The sequence below is a fragment of the Ahaetulla prasina genome, chromosome 8 (assembly GCF_028640845.1).
Source record: "Ahaetulla prasina isolate Xishuangbanna chromosome 8, ASM2864084v1, whole genome shotgun sequence".
NCBI lineage: Eukaryota > Metazoa > Chordata > Lepidosauria > Squamata > Colubridae > Ahaetulla > Ahaetulla prasina.
Genome location: NC_080546.1, coordinates 52,065,795 through 52,093,386, shown reverse-complemented (window position 1 = coordinate 52,093,386; position 27,592 = coordinate 52,065,795). Strand labels below are relative to the sequence as shown.

The 27,592-nt window shown below is 40.0% G+C and overlaps 1 protein-coding gene across 4 annotated transcripts in view; it reads left to right on the top strand.

Moving 5' to 3' along the window:
- The window catches only part of SNX25 (sorting nexin 25), a 71,246-nt gene that overhangs the window by 41,268 nt on the left and 2,386 nt on the right, over window positions 1-27,592 (top strand). For 3 of the 4 annotated variants that reach the window (XM_058193028.1, XM_058193027.1, XM_058193026.1), the window contains exons 9-18: window positions 1,959-2,228; window positions 9,177-9,332; window positions 10,328-10,459; window positions 11,467-11,607; window positions 14,943-15,056; window positions 15,330-15,494; window positions 20,291-20,405; window positions 22,041-22,107; window positions 25,708-25,889; window positions 26,950-27,050. In XM_058193028.1, the coding sequence (XP_058049011.1) occupies window positions 1,959-2,228; window positions 9,177-9,332; window positions 10,328-10,459; window positions 11,467-11,607; window positions 14,943-15,056; window positions 15,330-15,494; window positions 20,291-20,405; window positions 22,041-22,107; window positions 25,708-25,889; window positions 26,950-27,050 (1,443 nt within the window). The remainder of the gene's footprint in view (window positions 1-1,958; window positions 2,229-9,176; window positions 9,333-10,327; window positions 10,460-11,466; window positions 11,608-14,942; window positions 15,057-15,329; window positions 15,495-20,290; window positions 20,406-22,040; window positions 22,108-25,707; window positions 25,890-26,949; window positions 27,051-27,592) is intronic. The other variant, XM_058193029.1, reaches the window with a different exon arrangement.

Sequence of the window (27,592 nt, the reverse complement as noted above, 5' to 3'; positions counted from 1 at the left end):
AGAGAGAATTAAGAAAATGAGGTACTGAAAATTTAAGCTATGGTTTTTGATGATTGAATCATGGGTACTAATGGAGATTGGAATGCAAACCCAAAATTGTATAGTTGCACCTTTTTTATTCCTTGATACGTTTTAATTCTAAAACAGAGAACAGTTGTGTTTTACGAATATTGTTTTGCTGGTTAATTTAAATTGATCTTATTATGATCATCCTCTTAACCTGATCCTCCAGACGTGTTGCATATGTACCTTGTGCAATTCTCAGCCAGTATGTTAGCATAAAGCATGTAAAGTGGAACACTGTACAACACAACAAAATCATCACAATATATTGCTAAATGTCTAGAAAGATTCAGAAAATATGCATGCTGTATGGAAACATTTCCAGGTCCATTTGGACTACAACTGGATACACAATTAAATCTCACTGACTTCACTGAGTTTTATGCATACCTGACAAAAGCTGCCTTTAGCTGCCAGATTTGCACACTATCCAGTCATAATATGATTTGATTTTGACTCTGTGTGTTCTGTAAATTCAGCCATTTGTGTTTTACACAGTAAATCACAATTTAGAAATAACCACTGGATGTTTTCACATGACATACTGCAATAAAAAAATCTTCTAGCTTGTGGATACTACCATATCCTACATCCAATCATGTTCTGTATTTAGGCTCATTATATTGTTTACAAACCATTATGGGGAAGATAACACAATCCAATTGTAATTTGCTTGCAAAACCAAGCAAATTACATTACAGCCACAGATAAGTAAGCACTCTTTGGATTAGGCCTGTTCCATAGTTTTAAACTGGATGAAACCAGGAATCATGTGTAAAGCAGCCATTAGGAAGGAAGACAGAGTGTATGGGGCTGAGAAAGAAACATAAAATGTGCACCAGACTGTTGTGGGAGGCAGTGAGGGTCAAAAATGGCTCATTTTTGGCCTGTTTTGGGCCCCTCGCAGTCTGTTTTTGCCAGACTGCTGTAGGAGGCAGTCCGTTTTTAGGCCTCCCAATGGCCTGTTTTCGGCCGCCAGACTGCTGTAGGAGGCCATGGGGGGCAAAAAGGGCCTGTGTGTGGCCTCCTGCAGGCTGTTTTGGCCAGCAGAGGCACCGTGGGCCGGTCCTTGGGCCAGGTTTAAGCACCCCAGAGGTCGGAATTGGCCTCCAGGTCTTGAGTTTGACACCCCTGCTCTAGTGTATCATATCTATAATCTTTTGTTTATTCATATATTTTGATGTGAATTTGATATTGTCATTTACATTTCTATTACATTTATTCGTCATATTCCCTACATTCCAGTTCCTACTACTTAACAATAACTTTGTAAGATTGATTGATGTAAGAGATGATTTGAATATGGAATTCAAGACTCAGATTGTTTTCCATTGTAGTGCTCTTTAGGAGCACTGCACTATTTGAGGGCACAGGTTGGTGAAAAATAGTCAAACTGCCAAATCTACAAACAATACAAGTTCGATACAAATACAAGTATATTAAAATGGGACTCTTCTTCAGAAAATTGAATTAGGGTAATCAAACCCAGAATCAGTATCTGGCAATCATCAAAGCAGCTAAGAATATTCAGTTTTTGTAGAATAAACAAAAAGTATGAAAGTTTTCAAGTTCTACCTGTAGGCAATAGTGATAGCATGTACTTTGGTTTCTTTCATTATCTGTTGCTTCTTGACCATCTTTATCCATTGAAAAATTTTGGAGAACCTCAATATTTTGAGCCTTTTCTTTCATATTGGTTGTATCTAATGAAGGTCTTCAGCTGTAGAATTTTTTTCTCATGTAAGAGCATAGCTGTTTTTTGATTATTGGGTTGAAGGAGGAATTGTTAGTATAATGTTAAATTGTCAAATTAAAACAATAATGTATTATGGTCATCAGCTGGCACAAACATTTAACAGTTGATGATTATTATGGATGTTTTTCTTTCTTTTCAGCCTGAAATACCTCAACTTGTGAGTCAAATCTATCAGGATTTTTTTGTGGAAAGCAGAGAAATTCCTGTGGAAAAAATGCTATACAAAGAAATACAACAGAGTCTTGTGGGCAACAAGGGCATTGAGGTGTTTTATAAAATTCAGGCTGATGTTTATGAAACACTGAAAGACAGATACTATCCATCATTCATTGTCAGTGATTTATATGAGAGGCTGATCAAGAAAGAAGAGAGGACTCCAGTCCAGATGGCATCTGATGACAAAGATTATGTGAGTTGTGCCTACAAATGCCTTTCTCCTTTTTTCTCAATTTGTCCAGTTAGTTCTTTCCCTTATTAGAATCCCTTACTGTACTTCAGGAACTCTCACCTATTTTAGACTCTTTTCCAATTACCTTTTCCTCTTTTAGAGCCCTTACTGTAATTGTGAGATTACTAACATCTTCTATCTTCAACACCCAAGATGTGTTATGTTCTGCTTTAGTTTTGTTTAAAGTCCAAAAACTCCAGTTCTAAATGATCTCATTATGCCAATAAGACTGTTTTCCCAACTGAATAGTATGACATTCGTGGATAGGCGATTCTCTTACTCTACTCTTTGAGAAGAAAGTTTTAAGAAAAAAAAACAGGAAATTGTTGGAAGAACTGTGCTTGGGAGAACTTGTTTCTGAGGAAATCATGATAGTTTCTTTCCTGATTTATTTGTATCTTTTAAAGTGAAATACATGTTCCTTAAGATTGTTCAGTTTCTTTTTAATCAGTCCTTAACCTTTTTCCTAGAAATTTCCTTTTTAAAATAAAATGTGATACATTGATCTTTAATGGTCCTGTTTAAGGTAACTTGTTCTCTAGAGGAGTGGGGGGATGAGTCATGGGAACGTTTTTTAAAATCATTGTGAGGATTATTCTTGTTCTTCGTTGAAGTAATTCAGGTTCACTTTGAGCTGGCTTCCAATTGGACAATTCCAGCAGGAGTACCTGGGCCGGTTTTATAAAGTTACCTGGAATATATTTTTGCCTGTGTTTCCTAATCAATTGGGCAGGGTCCTCCAATCTGTGAACTCAAGCTCCCCTGTTTGTTAAATCCAGGTCCCCATCATTCATCAAGGCCTTCTGAGAGATGACCTGCCATTGAGTCCATGCAATGATAACTGTATGGAAGGGATTATCTTTGCAGTCTTGAAGGTGCACCCTCTCCTCAGGAGGCCATCACTGGATCCAACAATTTTGGGCAACTCCATCCACTCTCTATTCATCCTTTATAGGAAAGTTTGTTGAGAATGGGGTTGGGCTTCAGCTCCAGAGTAAGCTGATTATCTGAACTCGTATCATTTGGCTTTATGGAGCCACCCTTGAACACTCTTGTGGATGACTTTTGGTCTAGCCAGAATTAGGATAAGTATGCCTTTCCTCGTGCGCCTTGAGTTCTCAGTTTTAATACTGTCCTTCTGGTGCAGCTCTGAGATTTGGGAATGGGATCACTTTTTACATTGGTCCTCTTCTTTTTCTGTGGCCAGTTTCAGTCAGGGCTAAAGGGGATGGGGTGTAAATTGAGCCATAGGCTACTCACTTACTGGCTTCTGAAGGACTTGATAGGTGCTGCAGGGTACTTCAATTTAACATTCTCATGAAACTACTGGGTGAGGTTATCTGTTGGTCCAGCACGTATTATCAGTCTATGATTCCAAACTATGCTTCTTGGTTCTGTGTTAGTGAAGTGATGCTATGTTGTCCCAATTTCTGGAGGCTGTGTGGATCTGAATGGAAGGAACAGACTCTGGCTCAATCTTGCACTTCTCACCATACAAGACTAGTGCACAACCAGCAGGTGGCAGCAGGGATCAAAATAGCCTTTGTATGAGTATATTTAGTGTGACAGAGTGGCCTTTGTTTGATCAAGAGGCCCTAGTGTCACCTCATGAATGGGTTACCATAACACAGTCTACATGGGATTGCCCTTTTTTCTTTTTTTGTATATTATTTCTATGGCTGTTCATGATTCCTTTTTGTGTATTTTTTAAAAAATGTAATTGTAAGCCACTAAACCTTTGGATATCAGGCAGCCTATAAATTGTATAAATAAATAAAAAGATGTTTTCTTAATACTTTCAATTATGACTACTCTGATAGCAATGTTCCCAGCTAACCTATTATGATGCTTGCATTAGCGCCAGTAGAATGCTTATCCACATTTTCCAGTTGAGTGTTCTTTGGCACATGCATTTATCATAATTAGAAGCTGTATGAGCTCCTGATTTTAGACACTGTGTCTCAAAATTATGTTATGCAACGCACGGTCCGTGGCCAATAAGGCCCCCCTAATACATGATCTGATTCAGGGGGGTGCCGCGGATATTTTAGGCGTTACGGAGACCTGGTTGGGCACTGAAGGGGGTGTGCCCCTGGTCGAGATGTGCCCACCGGGTTTCCGTGCATTCCATCAGCCGAGGGCCCAGGGTAGGGGTGGAGGGGTGGCGGTTGCTATCAAAGAGAGTCTAGAGCCGAGGGAGACCACTGTACCTCAGATTGCCGGGTGTGAATACCTCTTTGTGAGGTGGGGTCATAGATGTCAGATGGGCTTGCTGGTCGCGTACCTGGCTCCTTGCTACGTGACAGCTGCCCTGCCCGAGCTCCTAGAGGTGCTTGCCGGGGTGGCGGTGGAGACCCCAGACTTTTAGTCATGGGGACTTTAACTGCCATCTGCCGCTCGCCATCGACGGTAGCTCGGGAGTTCTTGGCTTCCATGACGGCCTTGGACCTGACTCAAGTAGTGGATGGCCCCACTCACATCGGGGGTGGCACACTGGACCTGATTTTTGTCTCTGGTCAGTGGTTGAGAGATCTGGACTTAAAGGAAATAGTCATTGAACCTTTGTCATGGTCAGATCACTCTCTCCTTCGCCTGGACTTTCTGACCACTACCCAACACCGCAGGGAGACGGAACCATTATGTTGGTACCGTCCCAGGCGCCTGATGGACCCAGAGAGGTTCCGGACGGAGCTTGGGCCATTTCCTGAGGGTCTGGCTCACGGCACGGCAGAGGAACTAGCTGCAGCCTGGGAACGGGCTGCGGCTGGGGCTTTAGACCGTGTCGTGCCTTTGCGGCCTCTGACCCGGCGTAGATCCCAACCGGCTCCTTGGTTCTCCGAGGAGCTGAGGGGGATGAAACGCCGGAGAAGACGCCTAGAGAGTTCCTGGAGGTCCAGCCGCTCAGAGGTTGATCGGACACTAGTTAGATCCTATACTAGGACCTACCTAGTGGCACTGAGGGAAGCGAGGCGCTACGCCTCCTCATTGCGTCGGCAGATAACCGCCCAGCTGCCCTGTTTCGGGTGACCCGCTCCCTCCTTCACCAGGGGGAGCGGGATGACCCGCTGCAGGGACGTGCTGAGGAGTTTAACGGTTATCTATACGATAAAATCGTTCAGCTGAAGGATGGTCTGGACCAAAATTGTGGCGATTCGGACGGGACGTCTGAGGGCGGTCTTGGTGATGTTGTTTGGGATGAGTTTGACCCTGTGACTCCCGAGGACATGGACAGGTTGCTGGGTAGATTGAATGCCACCACGTGTTTATTGGACCTGCCCTCCTGGCTGGTGCTGGCCACTCAGGAGGTGACACGAGGCTGGCCCCAGGCGATTACGAGTGCTTCTTTGTTGGAGGGAGTCTTTCCGGCCGCCTTGAAAGAGGCGGTGGTGAGGCCCTCCTCAAGAAGCCTTCCTGACCCGCTGTTTTAGGTAATTATCGTCCGGTCTCCAACCCGCTCGCGGCGAAGGTTGTAGAGAGTATGGTGGCATATCAGTTCCCCTGCACCTGGAGGAAACTGTCTATCTGGACCCGTTCAGTCCGGCTTCCGGCCCGGTTACAGCACTGAGACGGCTTTGGTCGCGTTGGTGGATGATCTCTGGAGGGCCAGGGATAGGGGTTATTCCTCTGCCCTGGTCGTACCTGGCTCCTTGCTGCGTGACAGCTGCCCTGCCCGAGCTCCTAGAGGTGCTTGCCGGGTGGCGGTGGAGACCCCAGACTTTTAGTCATGGGGACTTTAACTGCCATCTGCCGGCTCGCCATCGACGGTAGCTCGGGAGTTCTTGGCTTCCATGACGGCCTTGGACCTGACTCAAGTAGTGGATGGCCCCACTCACATCGGGGGTGGCACACTGGACCTGATTTTTGTCTCTGGTCTGTGGTTGAGAGATCTGGACTTAAAGGAAATAGTCATTGAACCTTCGTCATGGTCAGATCACTCTCTCCTTCGCCTGGACTTTCTGACCACTACCCAACACCGCAGGGAGACGGAACCATTATGTTGGTACCGTCCCAGGCGCCTGATGGACCCAGAGAGGTTCCGGACGGAGCTTGGGCCATTTCCTGAGGGTCTGGCTCACGGCACGGCAGAGGAACTAGCTGCAGCCTGGGAACGGGCTGCGGCTGGGGCTTTAGACCGTGTCGTGCCTTTGCGGCCTCTGACCCGGCGAGATCCCAACCGGCCCTTGGTTCTCCGAGGAGCTGAGGGGATGAAACGCCGGAGAAGACGCCTAGAGAGTTCCTGGAGGTCCAGCCGCTCAGAGGTTGATCGGACACTAGTTAGATCCTATACTAGGACCTACCTAGTGGCACTGAGGGAAGCGAGGCGCTACGCCTCCTCATTGCGTCGGCAGATAACCGCCCAGCTGCCCTGTTTCGGGTGACCCGCTCCCTCCTTCACCAGGGGGAGCGGGATGACCCGCTGCAGGGACGTGCTGAGGAGTTTAACGGTTATCTATACGATAAAATCGTTCAGCTGAAGGATGGTCTGGACCAAAATTGTGGCGATTCGGACGGGACGTCTGAGGGCGGTCTTGGTGATGTTGTTTGGGATGAGTTTGACCCTGTGACTCCCGAGGACATGGACAGGTTGCTGGGTAGATTGAATGCCACCACGTGTTTACTGGACCCGTGCCCCTCCTGGCTGGTGCTGGCCACTCAGGAGGTGACACGAGGCTGGCTCCAGGGGATTACGAGTGCTTCTTTGTTGGAGGGAGTCTTTCCGGCCGCCTTGAAAGAGGCGGTGGTGAGGCCCCTCCTCAAGAAGCCTTCCTGACCCGCTGTTTTAGGTAATTATCGTCCGGTCTCCAACCTTCGCTTCGCGGCGAAGGTTGTAGAGAGTATGGTGGCATATCAGTTCCCCCTGCACCTGGAGGAAACTGTCTATCTGGACCCGTTCCAGTCCGGCTTCCGGCCCGGTTACAGCACTGAGACGGCTTTGGTCGCGTTGGTGGATGATCTCTGGAGGGCCAGGGATAGGGGTTATTCCTCTGCCCTGGTCCTATTAGACCTCTCAGCGGCTTTCGATACCATCGACCATGGTATCCTGCTGCGCCGGTTGGGGGGATTGGGAGTGGGAGGCACCGTTTATCGGTGGTTCTCCTCCTATCTTTCCGACCGGTCGCAGACGGTGTTGACGGGCAGAGGTCACCCGCGCGCCTCACTTGTGGGTGCCGCAGGGCCGATTCTCTCGCCCCTTCTGTTCACCATCTATATGAAGCCGCTGGGTGAGATCATCAGTGGCTTCGGTGTGAGGTACCAGCTGTACGCTGATGACACCCAGCTGTACTTTTCCACACCGGGCCACCCCAATGAAGCTATCGAAGTGCTGTCCCGGTGTTTGGAAGCTGTACGGGTCTGGATGGGGAGGAACAGGCTCAAGCTCAATCCCTCCAAGACGGAGTGGCTGTGGATGCCGGCATCCCGGTACAGTCAGCTGAGTCCGCGGCTGACTGTCGGGAGCGAGTCATTGGCCCCGATGGAGAGGGTGCGCAACTTGGGCGTTCTCCTGGATGAACGGCTGTCTTTTGAAGACCATTTGACGGCCGTCTCCAGGAGAGCTTTCCACCAGGTCCGCCTGGTGCGCCAGTTGCGCCCCTTTCTAGACCGGGATGCCTTGTGCACAGTCACTCACGCCCTTGTGACGTCTCGTCTGGACTACTGCAATGCTCTCTACATGGGGCTCCCCCTGAGGGGCATCCGGAGGCTACAGTTAGTTCAGAATGCAGCTGCGCGGGTGATTGAGGGAGCCCCTTGTGGCTCCCGAGTGACACCTATCCTGCGCAGGCTGCACTGGCTACCTGTGGCCTTCCGGGTGCGCTTCAAGGTGTTGGTGAATGTCTTTAAAGCGCTCCATGGCATAGGGCCGGGTTACTTACGGGACCGCCTGCTGCTACCGAATACCTCTCACCGACCCGTGCGCTCTCACAGAGAGGGGCTCCTCAGGGTGTCATCGGCGCGACAGTGTCGTCTGGCGACACCCAGGGGAAGGGCCTTCTCTGTGGGGGCTCCCGCCCTCTGGAACGAACTCCCCCCAGGACTTCGTCAACTTCCGGACCTCCGAACCTTTCGCCGCGAGCTTAAAACCTACTTATTCATCTGCGCTGGACTGGGTTAGTGTTTTAATGGGTTTTAATGGGTTTTAGTTCTAAATTTTAATTGTGGCCAATTTTAATAAGTTTTTTAACTGTATTTTAATTTGTATTTATTGTATTGTATTTTTACTTGGCTGTGAACCGCCCTGAGTCCTTTGGGAGAAGGGCGGTATACAAATTTAAATAATAAATAAAATAATAAATAAAATGAGAATGAGCATATATTGTCATACTGAATACTGAGTGTTCCAATACTGTAGTACTATGTATAAGACTTGTTACTTGTATTAAAGTTTTAGAAAATATAGGAATATAATATATAGAACATTTGGGTATTCTACAGTTTTTTTGAAAACAAATACACTTCCTATTGATTTTTAGAACAAAATAAGAACTAAAATTTTATGACACTTCTGGTGAAGATGCTTTGATTCTCTCTGCCAATGACTTCTGTATTTGAGGAGAAACAAACAAAGTTATAGCAAAGGATTTGTCATACATAGTTACAAGGCTGTAAATCCTAAATATGTTTTTCATCTGTGAATATAAAAAGAATGTTGATGAATAGTTTTGTAAATATGGATTTTTTTGATTTGTTAACATTTTCATTGTTCTCTGCTCAGAAACTAAATTTACCAAAGGAAACTTGCCTGAACTGGCACACTTTCAAGTCAAAGAGATTTAAATTTAAATCTCATTTTGGTTTCACACTCTTCATTATTAACTTGGACTTGCTATTCTTTGCATAATAATATGCCAAGCATTCATGAAACTCTTTTAGTGATCTGCATTACTTGATAATGAAGTCTGTTTCTCCTAGAGACAAGTTTGTGAAGAAGTTATTGATGGAGGAAGCTCAGAAATTAATGAACAGGCCAGTTATGCTGTAAATAAACTACGCCAATTAAATGACAAACTTGAATATAAGAGACAAGCTCTAAATTCTCTCTGCAGTTCACCAAAACCTGACAAAAAGGTAGATGGCTATGTTTTTTTAAAAAAAGCATATCAGTCAATGGATTTTAGAGTAATAGGCAGCTTTGTTTAAGAGGTCTTTCCTTCAAAGGTAAATTTAAATGTTGCTGTCCTGTCTTCTCATTTACTATTGATTATATATTACTGTCTTTGTAAAGCTCTTAAAACACGCATGGACAATCCATTCAGTATAAGTATTTCCGCAGGTAGGTGTGGTAATTATTTCTATATTTATCTCTCTTTTACATTTATTGGTCTCCAAATCTTGATTCCTAGCCCTGAAGTCCTCATGAAACACTAGTGACTGAGCCTGGGAATATTGTTTGTTTAAAGTTTCAGAAGTCCTTTTTTCAAAGACCAAGTTGGGAAATAGTTTTGGAAGATGAGGATCCCAAATTTTTGTTACTGTTACAAAGCCAAGCTTTATTATTTGGTTCTGCTCTGCACTGGACAAAAGAAAGAGAAAATTGAACCAAAGCCTATGGAGTGCACTTGTGTATTCTTTCCTTCACTGTGGTCATATTGTCTCTGATTTTGAAGATGAGAAATAATGTTTCTGCCAGAAAAGTCATTAGTAACATCAGTTGCCTTGACATCTAACTCTAAGCCAGTTACCTTGTTTGAGAGCTTTTATGGCAATTTCTTGTTAGTTTTTTTCCACATTTTAACTATTTTGCCTTCTTTGTGGGTTGGAAATGGACTTGGAACATAAAAACAAACCAGAAATAAAATAGACCAAAACAATCTGGGATCATAAACAAGTTTCAGTTCATTGTTGCTCATATCAGTGTTCTCAATTTCAGCAAATTTAAAATGTGTGAAGTTCAGTATGCTGGTTAGAGAATCAAAAGAGTTTAAATTCTCAAATCATCGAGTTGCTGAGGTTGACTAATATTACTTTAAATTGGTGTGTTGAGAACTGCTAGTGATCAGTATCAGCTTAAGGCTTAACACTGATATCTAAATCAACCTTGGCAGTTATTTTTCTCTTGGCAGATTGTTTCTAAATTGAAAGATGAAATCAGTCTGATGGAGCGAGAACATAGTGACCTTCAGTTGCATATTGAAAGAACAGACTGCTGGTGTGAAAATCTTGGCATGTGGAAAGCCTTCATTCATACTGGAGAGGTATGGCCTGTTCTTTCTCTCATCTTTTTGCTGCTGCTGCTAAATGAATGGAATCTTGCTAGTCAAATGTTTTCTTCAGAGGTCTCTAAGAATGAGGTGGGTCTCTTCATTGCTTTGAAATAACAAGCCATGGAGAAGCATAGCATGTTTACTCTGAAGTCATTAGGGGGTAGATGAAATTGCAATATTCTATTGTTTTATTTTTAAGACTTTGGGAAAGGCTACTGAAAACATGCACATAGGACTTGCTACTTCGCTTCTTGAGTTGTGTGACATGAGAGACAGAAAGCTGCAAAGGCACTGCTTATAATTTATCCCAGCATTTGCCTGTATGTGCATATAGAGTCAGTTGAAGCAGTTTCTGAAAATGCCACACAAGCATGGCTGCTGGAATGTTTCTAAGACAGGTGCTTCGTATGTGTGATCCCACTCTAGGAATCTCTTCTGAATATTTTTATTTTACTTATTTATTTATTAAATTTTTATACCGCCCTTCTCCCAAAGGACTCAGGGCGGTGTACAGCCAAAAGATAAAAAACACAAAAATATATAATTAAAACAACAATTTAAAACCGAGCATATTAGAAAAAATGGCCAACGTTTAAAAATTTAAAATTTAAAATTATGAACCCTAAAATAATAAAACCCCAGTTAAAAATTTAAAAATATTAAGCCAGTTATTTGAATAAATAAGTGCGTTTTCAGCTCACGGCGAAAGGTCCGAAGATCAGGCACTTGACGTAGTCCAGGAGGAAGTCCAGGAGGAAGTCCAGAAGTCTGCTAGTCTTTCAGTCTGCCAGTCTAATGCCCTTTCTCGCTATATTTCCTATCCAGATCCAAAGGGAAATATTTTTATTTCTTACCTTCAAAAGACAATTTGTCATACATGAAAATAAGCTTGTTACAAAATCAGTTACAATAATTGTGAAAATATGAACAAGTTAGTATGTGTTTTTTTAAAGTAACGGTCCGTAGAATTAACATTTTATAACTCTTTATTTTCCTAGGTCATTGAAGAAAATGGTGAACAAGTGCCCTATTATTCTGTTGTAGTGATATTACAGGAGATTGGCAGGGTTGAAGTGAAGGAGTGGACAGTTGTCCGAAAGCTCAATGAATTTCAAAGTCTGCATCGGAAACTCAGTGAGGTACAGAGAAATTGTGGAGAGAATTCTTGCTTACCTTGAGAGTTCTGAATAAAATAGTTTAAATCTTGTTTAAATAGTTTAAATGATATTAATAATTTTATTATAGAATATTTTTAATGTTTGTTTCTTTTTATAATCTGTTTTGTATTGCATGATGCCCAGAATAACATTTTATGTGATGGGTGGCTGTATAAATGTGATGAATAAGTAAATCAGTGGGTGAGTTCCTTGGGATGTAAGGGTACTTTGTACTCCCATTTAATAAGGCAGGACTGACTTGTGGGTTGCCGCAGGTGGAAAGATTAGTGCCATTATCAGTGGAAGCAGATAATTGGCTAAATTTTGCTTCTTTGCACAGGGAAAAAATGGAGCAAAAGCATTATTTTGCTGCAGTCCACACAAAAATTATTTATGGGAACAGTATAAACAGATTTGAAAAATAGGATTTTTGTTTTTTGGCCTTTTTTTTTGGCTGATTCAATTAAACTCATATATTTTTTCCAGAATATATACAATTACTTGCTTAACAATAGTATATAGTTTCTACAAAAACATACTGTATTTCTTGGACTATAAGATGCACCGGTGTATAAGTTGCACCAAGATTTCGAAGAGGCAAGTAAGAAAAAGTTTTTGCCCTCCCTGCCCTCCAAGAGTACTCTGTAGGCCTCCCAAACCCTCTGCGTGCCCCGTTTTTTGCAAAAATGGGCCAAAAATGGGGCAAGCAGAGGGTTTGGGAGGCCTGCAGAGTGCTCCTGGGGGCTTTGGGAGGCCAAAAATGGCTGTATTTGGTGTATAAGACCCACCAACATTTCCACCCTCTTTTAGGGGGGAAAAAGTGCATCTTATACTCCAAAAAATACGGTATCTCATTCTGATCTGCATCATAGTAGTATGAAGAATGCTTTTTTTGTCTTTCAAATGATGTCTGAAATATAAAACTTCCCTCCTGTGATTTGTTTTCTTTTTTGCTCCATCCCATTTCTGGTTTTATATATGTGAAAAAGAGCCTTTTTTCTCTTGCAGTTTCCTTCACTGCTCTTTATGGACCATATTTTACCTATTCAGAGAATATGGCATATTCTTTGGTTTTGGTTTTGTACTTTCAACTATTGAATTTACTGTAGGATACGTCAGATGCACGAAATAAGGAAGCGGGATGGAGTTCAAAAGTTCTGCATGTTTATTCCATGCAATCTATACACAAAATCTGATCTATTAATGGTCAAGGCAAATTGGTGCCATATAAGAGTCAATGGAGACTGACTCAAGAGGGACTGAACTTAGGTCTCTTATGGGGGCATAATGACTCCAAACTGATGATCCATTTGATTCCACCCTTGGGGTCAACTGGGTCATCTTCTACTGAATGAATTGTGCTTATGTCTCCACTGCTAGACCTTTTTAAATTGTTTGTTAGAATTGATAGACCTGATCGATAGAAGTGACTACTCTAATTCATAAAATTGCCCAAAATTATTGGTATATTCAATATTCATTAGATTAAGGAAAAATCAATAAAGTCATGCTTGATCCTTGGGTATTACAGAATGTGGATATATCCATGTTGTTTTCTTGGTAGCAATATGGAAGTATTTTCTGTGTTATTTCTGTGTTATTTCATTGACTTTTTAGTTAGGTCTAGTTTCATCTGGTAGGTCAATGGAAATACCTTCCTGCCTTTGTTCAGAGTGTTCATGTTAGGGAGTTAGTTGACTTTCCTGTATCAAGAGTATTTTTATTTATTATTGTTTATTCAATTTCTGTAGCTGCTGAACTCAGCCAAGTGATTCTGGGCAGTTTACAATTTTAAAATTATAAAACAATTTAAAAACATTAAAACAATAAAAACATCCACAAAATTAAATAAATAAATAAATACAAACAGCAGCATGATAATTAATCATTTAATAGGAAAGCCAAGTAATGGAGGCCTTAACACATTCCAAGCCCCAGGAATATTCAGATTCTTTTATAACACATTGTGGTGTTCTGCAAAGCAATGGCTACTTTAAATCTTGAGCTGGCGTAGGTTTATTTCTGGAAGCATGGCTGTACTAAAAAGTAACATGTGCAGTAAGGATCTTGGTGTTCTCTAAGCTTCTTTGTTTTCCTGCAGATGTTTCATTACCCAACTGGGTAACATCTTTAGTGCTAGGAGGAGTGTGATTTGTTTTCTGTTTATATACAATAGCTTGCCCTATCAGTGCTAATGGGTTGTTGTTTTCTACTGGTAGTCTTGATTAGGCTGTTGTTTTCTGTTTGATTGTTTGTCTGAGTTGGTAGTTCCTTGATTACAGCAATTCCCTAGTGTTTTGAGATTTACTTTGGTTTAGGACAGGGGTGTCAAACTCGATTTCATTGAGGGCCACATCAAGGTTGTGTTTGACTTTGGGGAGCCGGGGTGGTGGCCTGAGTGATTTGCCAGCGAAAACAGGCTTCTGAGCTCCATTTTCAGCTGCAACAGCCTCCTGCAACCCTCTGCCAGTGAAAATGGAGCTCGGGAGGGCTTCATTTTTGCTGACAGAGGCCCCGCAGGCCAGTCCTTCACTGTTTCCAGGGTGGCCCTTGGGCCAGATCTAAGCATCCCATGGGCTGAATCTGGCCTCCAGGCCTTGAGTTTGACACTCCTGGTCTAGGGTATTCACAGTTCCGCAGTTGAAACTGTATAGTTATATTGTGAAATTGAAGACTTTTCATTTAGCTTTCCAAACTACTAGTTCGATGGATGCACTCTGCTAGTCATCTGCCTGCCTGTCCTATGGTCTTGTGGTTAAGGCATCAGGCTAGAAATCCAGAGATGGTGAGTTCTAGTCCTGCTTTAGGCATGAAAGCTGACTGGATGACTTTGGCCAGCTAGTCTCTTTCAGCCCAACCCATCTCACAGGGTTGTTGTTCTGGGGAAATTAGGATGAGGAATGACTATTATGTATATTTGCTGCCTTTAATTTTGTATAAAAATAATAATGGGATTAAAATAAATAAATTTAAAAAATAGTGGCTGTTACAGTCCATAGAGTGTATGTTGTAGATGATGCCTGGTTTTTTTTTTTTGTTCTTCTTTGATTATTGGGTTTTTTGGGTTATTTAAGATGTTTTGGAGAGGTTCAGTTGGTATATGTGCTATGGTGATGTTGTGTAGTTGTAATATATTGATCGTTTCTGAGTGGTTTTTTGATGTATGACAGTGTTATGTTGCCTTCTATTGGTATAATAACATAAAGAGAAATTGAAAGTTAGCAGTACCTAGTCATATAATTTAATACATTGTTGACTTTAGTTAGGCATGTAAATGAAAATGGATTAATAATTAGGAATTGCTTCTTCTTACCTAGTGCTTTCCATCATTAAAGAAAACTCAGTTGCCATCACTCAGCAAATTGCCCTTTAAATCTGTAGACCAGAAATTCATGGAGAAATCTAAGAACCAATTAAATAATTTCTTACAGGTAAGATTCTTTAATTTTGGAAGTTCATTGTAGAGATTTTTTTCTGATATCTTTTGCAAAGAAAAACTACAGACTCTAAAAATAGTGTTTATGTTCTGATATCTCTTAGTAAGTTCTGCTACTGAAAAATATTTTTGCTCTGTCACAAAATAACCAAATCAACTATAATGGATTGTAATATGCAGGATGGATTGTAATAATCATATGCAGTTGTTTCTTGTTTTAAAAATAAAATAATCTACTGTTTGGTATCTCAAATAACATTTTCTGCAGAAATTGCTTTCTGATGAAAGGTTGTGTCAGAGTGAAGCACTTTATGCCTTCTTAAGCCCTTCTCCTGAATACCTTAAGATTATCGACATACAGGGAAAGAAGTCGACTTTTTCACTCTCTTCCTTTTTGGAGAGGCTTCCTGGTGACTTCTTTTCTCATCAAGAGGTAAGTGGATGCAGAAGAACTGTTTTTGGTAGGTAAGCATTCGTAAATAATGAGACAACTAGACCTAGGTCACATTGTGTTATAAGCTACAGTATGGTTTGTTTCTTTCTTTCTTTCTTTCTAACTTAGAGTGATATGTCACTCAAGGAAGCAACTAAATTACAAAGAAAGAGGAATAGGTTTGCTAATCTTACTAATCTAAAAAGAGCAGAACACATTATGGAGTTCTTTCAGATGAGATAGAATTGTGAGTAGTTTTAAATGAACCAATAACCAAGACGATAAATAGTTTTAAAAATTATTTTGCAATAAACAAAACATTGGAGGATTTGTTGTATACATTGTCTTTAATTGCACGGGTTTCAGAACCGTTCTAATAGTTAGTCCCCACGTTTAATAATAATAACAGAGTTGGAAGGAACCTTGGAGGTCTTCTAGTCTAACCCCCTCCCCAGGCAGGAAACCCTACACCATTTCAGACAAATGGTTATCCAACAATTTCTTAAAAATTTCCAGTGTTGGAGCATTCACAACTTCTGCAGGCAAGTTGTTCCACTGATTAATTGTTCTAACTGTCAGGAAATTTCTCCTTAGTTCTAAGCTGCTTCTCTTCTTGATTAGTTTCCACCCATTGCTTCTTGATCTACCCTCAGGTGCTTTGGAGAATAGTTTGACTCCCTCTTCTTTGTGGCAACCCCTGAGATATTGGAACACTGCTATCATGTCTCCCCTAGGCCTTCTTTTCATTAAACTAGACATACCGAGTTCCTGCAACCGTTCTTCATATGTTTTAGCCTCCAGTCTCCTAATCATTTTTGTTGCTCTTCTCTGCACTCTTTCTAGAGTCTCAACATATTTTTTACATCATGGCGACCACAACTGAATGCACTATTCCAAGTGTGGCCTTACCAAGGCATTATAAAGTGGTACTAACACTTCACGTGATCTTGATTCTATCCCTCTGTTTATGCAGCCCAGAACTGTGTTGGCTTTTTTGGCAGCTGCTGCTCACTGCTGGCTCATATCTAAATGATTGTCCACTAGGACTCCAAGATCCCTCTCACAGTTACTACTATTGAGCAAGGTACCACATATACGGTACCTGTGCATTTTGGTTTTTTGGCCTAAATGTAGAACCTTACTTTTTTCACTGTTGAATTTCATTTTGTTAGATAGCGCCCAATGTTCAAGTCTGTCAAGATCTTTCTGTATCTTGAACCTATCTTCTGGAGTGCTGGCTATTCCTGCCAGCTTGGTGACATCTGCAAATTTGATGAGTTCCCCATCTATTCCCTCGTCCAAGTCATTGATGAAGATGTTGAAGAGTACTGGGCCTAAAACAGAGCCTTGGGGTACTCCACTGCATACTTCCCTCCATGTGCATGTAGTTCCATTAAGAACTACACGTTGAGTGCGGTTGGCCAGCCAGTTATGAATCCATCTGGTGGTGGTGTTGTCTAACCCACATTTTTCTACTTTATCTAATAGTAAGTTATGGTCTACTTTATCAAATGCTTTACTGAAGTTCAAGTGAATTATATCGACAGCATTCCTCTGGTCTACTAATTTTATCACTTTGTCAAAGAATGCAATAAGATTAGTCTGGCATGATCTGTTTTTGACAAACCCATGTTGGCTTTTGGTTATTACTTTGTTTGCTTCTAGGTGTTCGGTAATTCGTTGCTTGATTATCTTTTCCAGAATCTTCCCTGGTATTGCGGTCAGGCTAATAGGTCTGTAGTTTCCTGGATTTGGTTTTTTTCCTTTTTTGAAGATGGGAACTACATCAGCTCTTTTCCAGTCCTCTGGCAGCTCCCCTGTGCTCCAGGATCTTTGAAAGATATAGTTCAGTGGTTCTGAGATTTCGTCTGCCAGTTCCTTCAGAATCCTGGGGTGTAATCCATCTGGTCCTGGTGATTTGAACTCGTCTAGGGTAGACAGATGTTCACTTACCATTTTTTTTCCTATTTTAACTTGTGTTCCTAATCTGTTTTTTGTGGTGCTGTTTTTGATAGGTTGGATTGTTTTTTCCTTTTGTGTAAAGACAGATGCAAAAATGAGTTAAGTAGATCTGCTTTCTCCCTGTTGCTTGCCACCTTCTTGCCACTTTCTCCCAACAATGGGCCAATTGTTTCCTTGACTTTTTTTTTGTTTTTAACATGTTGGAAGAAGATTTTTTTGTTATTTTTTACTTTTGTTGCTAGCCTTTGTTCATTGTGAGCTTTCCTCACTTCATCTTTATAGGCTCGGGCTATTTGCTGATATTCTGCCTTAGTTATTTGCCCCTCTTTCCACTTTTTATACTTGTCCTTTTTGTCTTTCAATTTGTCAGATAGTTCTTTATGCATCCATGCTGGTTTCTTTTGAGATCTATTATTTTTCTTCTTCATTGGTATTGTGCTAGACTGGGCTTTTATAATCTCACTTTTCAAAATTTCCCAAGCTTCTTGAGTTGTTTTCCCCTTGAGGATTCTCATCCATGGAATCCTTCTCAAGCTCTCTCTGAGTTTATTGAAATTAGCTCTCTTGAAGTCCAAGACTCTAGTTTGACTTTGTTCTGCTACTTGTGTTTGCATAATGTTGAATGCCATTATTGCGTGATCACTTGCCCCCCAGGTTCCTGTAGCTTCAACACCTTCTATCATTTCATCTCTGTTAGTGAAAATTAAGTCCAATATGGCTGATCCCTTTGTTCCCTTCTCTACTTTTTGGGAAATAAAGTTGTCTGCTAGGTTTGTTAGGAACCTGTTGGATTTTCCACTTGGTGAAGAGTTTGTCTCCCAGGTGATGTCAGGGTAGTTAAAATCCCCCATTACTACTGTGATGTGCTTCCTACATACCTTAGTTAGCTGACTAGCAAAAAGTTCATCTACTTCCACTGTTTGGTTGGTGGCCTATAATATATACCTATGGCAATATCATTTTCCCTCCCTTTAATATTGACCCAAATGCATTCAAGATAATTTCCATTATTGTTGTGCTCTATTTCTGTAGAGATGTAGTTATTTCTTATATACAGTACAACTCCACTGCCTCTTTTATTTGGTCTATTTCTTTTAAATAATTTATATCCCTCTAGCTGTATGTTCCATTTGTCAGTTTCATCCCACCAAGTTTCCATAAGGGCAAAATATCATATCTGCCCTCATTTACTTGAATTTCTAATTCACCCTGTTTATTCCTCATACTTTGTGCGTTGGTGTATAGACATTTGAGTCCGTTTTGATTGACCTTGTGTTTACTATCTACATAACCTGTGTTGTGCCTGACTGCCCCTACTTTCTTGCCACCTGTTTGATTAGTGGACATGGTATGGCACTCACTATTAAATGCTTGGTTTTGCTTGATAGCAGGGCTGATAATCTTATCCACACAGACATCTATGTTACATGCACTGATAACCCTATTAATTTTGGATTGCTGGGGACAGAAATGTTCTGTATCATTTAATTCTCTGTCCCCACTGTTCAGTTTAAATGTTTCTCCAGAAAATCTGTGAATTTATTGCTAAGTAACTCAGACCCTTTCTTTGATGGATGCAATCCATGTCTTTTATATAGTTTTTCATTGGACCAGTTGCAGACATCAGGACTAATAAAACCAAAGCCTTCCCTTTTACACCACTCCTTTAGCCACACATTAAACTCCATTATACGCTGGCCTTTACCTTTTTGTTCCTTATATACTGGTAAAACCTCTGAAAAGATAATCCTACAACTTATACTACTAAGTTCATACCCCAAGCTCTGGAAATCATTCTGCACAGAAAGTATATCCTTTTGGGACAGATCATTTGTGCCAAGATGTATAATAGCATCAACATAACAATCCTTACTGGCATTCTTGACTATCTTAAAAATACGCCTCTTGTCTCTGCTGGCAGTAGCACCTGGCAGACACCTGACCTCTTTCAAAACCTCCATATCCTTTCCTAAATTTACATCCCTTACAATTGAATTACCAGTCAGAAGGTGGCTTCTCTTTTTGGATACTGTGCTCTTCCTTGTGTGACCGATGTGTAATACCTGATTCACACTTTCCCCTTTCCAAAGTAAGTTCTTCATCTCCGACCATGATCCCCTGCTTGTTTGAGTTATCAGTATCACAACTACCTTGACCTGTCACTTTAGTGTCCCTATTAAGGTCAGCAAGGGCACTATATCTGTTATACTGGGACACTGCAAAAGCTTTGTGTTTATGGTTCACAGCTCTCAGCCTGCCAGATCCCACGGTTGTCCATACTGCCCTTCTCCTGCAGGATCTTTGTGGTAGAGGGGACTGATGGCATGGCAGCTCAATAGCGTGGAATGGCTGAATTGGGCACCTAATTTCTGCTTGGAGAGCACAGATTTGAGATTCTAGATAAGTAATCTGTCCACATAGACTACTAATTTGTTTACAAAGAGGACAGTACCCAAATTTAAAAAGAGTACTGCGAAAAACAGCTGCAAAACAAATATAACACTGAACTAAGCCAGTCATTCTGAAATAGAATAAAATCACAATCTCAAGTGGAATAACCCTGAATATATACTTCAATTTTTGGTTTATAGTTATATGATTCGCGCTTTTCCTTTGTGCTTACCCTCACTCCTTGGTCACAGCCAGCAGCTCCTCCCACTAGCACCAGCGAAGTGAAAATGCAATGGAGGCAGTTTCAGTCTGCTTTTCCTTTAAATTATCCCACAATATCGCAATGCTTGAAACAGCAGATCATTATTCCTGTCTTAGAGAGAGTGAGCGGAAATGCATTTAAAAGTTCAATTAAATTATCATGCTATGTTTATGATACTCAGGAAGAAGCTGAAGATGATGATCTATCTGACTATGGGGATGATGTGGATGGGAAACGGGATGCCCTTGCAGAGCCTTGTTTCATGCTGATAGGAGAGATTTTTGAGCTGCGAGGAAGTAAGTAAGGAACTGGTTCTTTAGCATATAAAAAGTATATTAGTAGTTAAGCAACTGAGTAGTAATAAGTTACATTGGGGTGAAACGCCCAGGTCGAAGTGAGCCCTAAGCAGCGATGCATAGGACATCTTTGGGCCAGCCACTTTATTTCATAACATATAACATAACATAACATCAGAGTTGGAAGGGACCTTGGAGGCCTTCTAGTCCAACCCCCTGCCCAGGCAGGAAACCCTACACCATCTCAGTCAGATGGTTATCCAACATTTTCTTAAAAATTTCGGTTCAGTTTAGTTCTCACAGTAGTTGTTGCAAAGATAAAATGAAGGAAAGTCACAGCTTTTGCTCAAGACAGAAAACTGAACAAATAAAGTACTTACATCTTGTATAATTTTTAAACATGGGAAGATTATTTTTCTGCCTAAGATCCATTAATGCAATTTCTGTCATGGATCTTAAGATCATACTGATATCTTAATGATTGGTGAATTATAAACAAATACCTTCAAATAGGTAAGGTGGGCTGAATATAAACTTTGGTTGTAGGAGTTGACATTGACATTGACATATAATGAAAGTACAACAACTGGAGGTTCTAAATACAGTAGATATAAAAAAGTCTACACACTCCTGTTAAAATGCTGGTTTTGGACATGTAAAAAAATCAGAGCAATTTTGAATGAATTTATCTTGGTCTAATTTTTTTACATCTCAGAAACCTGGCATTTTAACGAAGATGTATGGACTTTTTATATTCATTGTATGATCCCCTACCAGGTTAGAAAGAATATAGTCTCACAACAAACTCAAGAGTTTAGGGCAGGGGTCTCCAACCTTGGCAACTTTAAGCCTGGAGGACTTCAACTCCCAGAATTCCCCAGAATGCTTTGCTGGCTGGGGAATTCTGGGAGTTGAAGTCCTTCAGCTTAAAGTTGCCAAGGTTGGAGAGCCCTGATTTAGGGCATTAAGGTAATCAAGTAGCATTCAGAAATTAGAAATGGATTGATGATTAATACAATTGTTATACTGAGATTACATGATAGGATCACTTTACCCAATCATAGTTTTGGCTGCAGACTGAGTGGCGACCAAAGTTGGTATGAAGGACTTTGCCAATATCCCAGTCAAAGAGTAACTAATACACTTAACAGGTGAGATTGATCCAGCAGTCATTTCTAATGAACAGTCTTCTAAATTAGATGAAACCACTCATGTACCACATCACTACTCAAACAATTAACAAAAAGGCTGGGTGTATATTCTAAACCTGCTGGCCAAAGCAGCCTGATGCCTCTATCGGTGAAACTGACCCATAGAACCTCTTTTCATAACTGGATCTAATTTCACTTGTTTAGCCTCCTTTTACCTGTTAATTGATCTCAGACGTTACAGACTTTTATGGCTTTCACAGAATCAGATGATAAGTGACTCAGCTGAGTTTTGCCCTTAGATTTCCACTGAATATGCTTGAAATAAAGTCATCTACCATCTGTTGAAAATCACTCTGTATCACCCTGGATTATCTCTCCTCACAATTTCATGTAGACAAATTATTTGCCCAGGTATACAACAGTATACTTAAATGGGCATTAACTGCAGGTATTGGATTTACTTCTTTGTGCTTTTCTATTTTAGTGTTTAAGTGGGTGAGGAAGACACTAATTGCACTAGTTCAGATAACTTTTGGAAGAACCATCAACAAGTGAGTGTGCTATTCTTCTTTTGCTTCTAAAAGTACTATCTAAGAATTAGTTGTTTGATGTATAAGCAGTCAGAAACAATCCAGATAGAGGTTGTGATTGACCTGATCTTAAAAACAGACAAAACTTGTTTCTACAGATTTATTTATTTAAGTACAAATAGAAAGATTTCTTTCTAAGGTGTGCTACATTGAATGATGCCATGAACATTCTATTCCAAGCTATCAGAAGTTGTGCCAAGGAAGTCTGGATTTGTGATCTCTATTGATTTGAATAGAAATATTATTATCCCATGTCTAGAAGTAACATTAATGAAGAAATAACACTGAAAGCAGTGCAACTAACTTCTGAATATAAAGATAGAGAATTGCATTGTACTATTTCACCTGATACAGCAGGAGTACTTGGACTGGAAACAAATCTGCTTGAAAACAGATTGAGATAGGCAGGAACCTGAATTCTTCAACAGATATCAAATGTATATCTCTTATAGTACAATTATGAGATATGAGAATGTATGTAATGATAAGAGTTTATAAGCTAACATGTTTCCATAGAACAACACTTCTGAGAGACTTTGAAATAAGGTATACTCTAAATCACTTCTAGCATATGATGCTAAATCCTGAGTTACCTGGCCAGGGGATGTTTGATCATGACTCCCTTTCTACAAGAAAATGCAAGACTATCTCCAGAAGTTAATGAGTTAAACATGACTTACAGGAATACAGTGCAGGGTGCAACCTGTTTCCTATGTAGATTATAAAAGAGTAAGTGCTATGGTGCAGTTGGTTCAGGGAAGAGGAAGAAAGTTCTGGAGATGAGGAAACAATTGTTGTTCCACGTTTATAGTGTTCAGTGCACTTTGGCAGATGATGGGAAGCTAACTTGCTTCAAATTATTAAATGCCATGAACAGTAGACACAAGTGATACTTTCCCTATGATTATACTTTAGAATACACAACTCTAATTTAGTGAATAGTGTGTATTTTGATCAGTGATTGATATTGAGAGTTCTATTATACTGCTCAAAGATAGCAGAAAGTGATGATGATGACGATGACAATCATTTTGATGGCAATTTGTAAAATCCTCAGTAGGATATAATGATGGGAAAATAATAGATAATGAAAAGTTAATCAGTTAGACAATTGAATAATGTATGTGGTAAAATTACTATCCTATGCATGGTTGATCAGTCATTGATGAGCACTGAGTGATACCTAAGAGCTGTGGCTTCTGATTACATTAGAGGCTCAAAACTGCTCTAACTATCTCTCTAAAAAAAGAAAATCAAGGTGGGACCAAAGTAAAATGTAGACATCTTTACTGTTCTGTAGGACTATACAAAGCATTGCAGTGGGCATTTGGTGAATCCCATTGGCCCAGCTGCACCAGGAGTTCTGAAGATGTAGTTGTTTTAAGGTCTCAAAGAAAGGGTTGTCTCTTGCTTCCTTGCAAGGGTATGGTTTGATTGCTTTGCACAGCCCTCTGTTTAAGGCAAAAGGGAGTTCTTCTAAAATACAATTTTAGAAAGTTCTAATGGAAATAGAAGTGCAAAATCATTAGCTGCTTTTTCTGCTGAACAGGCAAATGAGCAGAGAAATTGTGTGAATAGCAATAACTTTTTTTAGCTTTAATGCTGTGAAACTGATAAAAGAGAAACCTCAGAAATATTAAGTAAAACAAGCAAATCATTTGTTTCAGCAACTAAATAGTATTGAACTCTATGTTAGAATTTCAAGCAGACCTTAAAATGCATAGAAATAGAAATTTAAAATTATCCTTTCTCAGTCTGGTGTCCCTGAATGTGATAGGACTGTACTATCAAGCAGAAAACAATGACCTAATCAAGGAAGTACCACAGAGAAGATCACATACTCTAACAACACTGGCAGGGCAAGCTACAGCTACTGCAAATAAACAGAGCTAAAGTGTTAAATATATTAGATAAACCCAGACTCATTAGCACTAGAAATGTTCCTTTAGTTGGGAAATGAAATGTCTGCAGTCAGTGGAGTTCAAAGGGTATTAAGGACTCCACAGTTCCACTCTGAACTACACATATTCTCTTCTGTTAGGACCTGTAATTCCTAGACCAACTTGTGTCATCATCTGAGGTGAAAATAGTCTCCAGATAAATACTGGAGCTCTATTTTATTGATATAGGCTATAAGAACAGAATCTTGAAAGCCTGACAGTATTTTTCTTTTTCTCCTCCTTAAATCGAAGAAAGTTAAGGCACAGCAATTAAACTTTTTTCCAATATTTTCTTCCTTTCCTAGATTTAATTCATGTTTTGCTAGCTGCTGTATTCCTTTTCCAAAGTCATCTCTGTGGTTCCCTACAACTTGGGGAAAATTGATCAAATGACCCCACCCTCTTTCCAATTCACATGAATAAATGTAGACCAAGGGTAGTCAACCTTTTTATACCTGCCGCCTACTTTTGTATCTCTGTTAGTAGTAAAATTTTCTAACCGCCCACCGGTTCCACAGTAATGCGCTGTGTATCGTCGTCTGCGCATGCCTCTTGCGCATCGTGGATTGGGTGTGCTTGGGGGCCCCCAGCTACCAGCTCTGTTTGTCTGTTATAGCTGGGTGGTGTGGGGGGAGATGCGCAAGCTGTGCTCTTTTGTTTGCGGTCGCACTATAGCGCCATTTAGTTTCACTAACGTAACGTGAACTAAACTTATGCATGGGCGATATAAATAGTATATTTTCAGAAATTTAAATTGTCACAGGGAATTTTATGAAAACGTAATGAAAATGTTTTTAAATAATGCTATGAACATTTTTTTAAAAGTCAATTAAATTAAAAAAAAGGAAGTGCTTCAATATCGGACAAAACCCCTACTGCCCACCATGAAAGCTGGAACGCCCACTAGTGGGTGGTAGGGACCAGGTTGACTACCACTGATGTAGACAATTAGCATAGTCTATTTTTAATAAATCAGAAATACACGTACTTTTTAAACAGTACATTGGTAAGTAAAAATTGGCAAATGCTGTTTTGCAATATTAAATTATGTATGATTTACTTCACTTAGATTACATCATACTTACAGCATTCCAATTCTATTTGTAGAACTCTGAGGTGATAGAGAATTGTATTGTGTCAAACTATAGATTGACTACTGTGCCATTTTTAAATCTTACCCTTTTTATATAATAAATGTGTTACACATTTTTAAAAAGTAGTACATCAAGAACTATGTTTATTTCTGTGATTTGAACTTTAAAACCAATTAAAAAATACATATCCCTGATTATTAAAATGTGGTATTTTAAATTGCAGTTAGAAATGATAATTTATTTTATTACTATAATTATAATTATGGTAATTATTATTGTTTCTACTATAATGTATAAAACATTATTTTTCAAATTTTGCAAACTTTAAGATATGTGAACTTCAGCTGCCAGAATTCCTCAGCCAGCTGAACACTCCTGGTCATTGTCCTTGTTTGGATTATGGAAAGCTGATATGAACAATATCTCTTAAGGTTGTTCCATCCAAATTGCACTTTTGCTAGATGTATATATATTTAGAAAAGAAGAAGTAGATTAACACATTTTTTTCTTAATGCTTTTCCTCCAAGACAAATTCGTGACACTGTAAATTGGATCTTCAGTGAGCCAATGCTTGTTTATTATATCAATATATTTCGAGATGCATTTTGGCCAAATGGGAAACTGGCATCCAGCACAAAGCCTATAAGTGAACAGCAAAGTAAAGAAACAAAACAGAAAGCACAGCAGAAACTACTTGAAAACATTCCAGGTGAAATATTCTGATATTATTTCAAAATGAGAACATTATTCTTTTGTTTCAAATTTTTATTAAAACTGTTACGTTTTTCAGTATATAAAATATAAAAGAAAATGAAAATAGTGAGAAAATGTGGGAGGAAAAGGGGAAGAGGAAATGTGCAGGGAAAAAGGGAAAAAGAAAGGAAAACATTGACTTCTGACTCTTAGGAGTGCAGTAGAATAGGATAACATTGCAGTCTCAATTTTTTTCTTTTACATGCTAGCATATATGTTCTTTGGATAGTAGAGGTCAAATTTGATGAACAAACCTTTTTAAGTAAATATTCTCCTTGGCCATCTAATAGTAATAGCACTTAGACTTATATAGAGCCGTGGTGGCGCAGTGGTTAAAGTACAATACTGCAGGCTACTTCTGCTGCTCACTGGCTGCCAGCAGTTTGGCAGATTGAATCTCACCAGGCTCAAGGTTGACTCAGCCTTCCATCCTTCCAAGGTCAGTAAAATGAGGACCCAGATTGTTGGGGGCAATATGCTGACTCTGTAAACCACTTAAAGAAGGCTGTAAAGCACTGTGAAGCGGTATATAAGTCTAAGTGCTATGCTATATACTGCTTCACGGTGCTTTACAGCCCTCTCTAGCAATTTAGAGAATCAGCATATTGCTCCCAATAATCTGGGTCCTTATTTTACTGACCTCGGAAGGATGGAAGGCTGAGTCATCCTTGAGCCTATCAGGATCGAACTGCTGGCTGTTGGCAGAGTTAGCCTGTAATACTGCACTACAATGACTCTTCCATGATATTGAACTTCAGAGTGAGGAGAAATAATTTAGATGACAGAGTACAGGAACTAGAGATAGTTGGACTTCCATAATTCCTTTTATTCTATTATAGTAGTTAGATTTACTATTTTGTTGGCATTGCACCCAGCTTGGATCTTTAGATCATTACACTACTGTGGATATATTTCTATTTGATTTTACACTGTATTTTTAGATTATATCGCTTCATAAATGGTTGAAAGTATTAAAATCAGAGTCAAACTTTTTTTAAAAAAAATGCTTCTTTCAGACACGCTCCAAAGTCTCGTTGGACAGCAAAATGCTCGTCATGGTGTAATCAAAGTGTTCAATGCACTACAAGAAACTAAGGCCAATAAGCATCTTCTTTATGTGAGTTTAACTCAAGACTGTGAGGTTGCTTGTTATTTAAAACTGATCCTTTCTCAGATCTTAGAAGCTTCACTGTCTAATATACTGTTTCATAGAACATTTTTTTAAACTTGGAATGGGTGAAATCCACTTAAGAGAATGTAAAGTTCACACCTGTTTTCTTCAATTTCTGGTCCTTCTCTAGCTGGGTAGTAGCTGAAGCAATGGAAGGAAATGGGTTAAATCAAATTAATTATAAAAATAATTTACTAATTCTTGAGATCGCCTCAATCATACTAGATCTAGAAGTCTCTGTTTGTCAGTTAACACCAATATATGATAACAATTTGGCCCTCTACCATACTAGAATCACCTGGAAAATGGGAAGATGATGGACAGCTGTGTACACACCTGCAGTCGTGCATATTGTGTACTTGATGGTACACAGAGCAATCCTATTTGAGAACAGGGAGCTTTCTGTCTCTTTATTGAGAGACCTTTTCATTATACTTCCCTACACAAAATATTCAGATTCATTTATTTAAAGTTGGTTGCAGATCAGG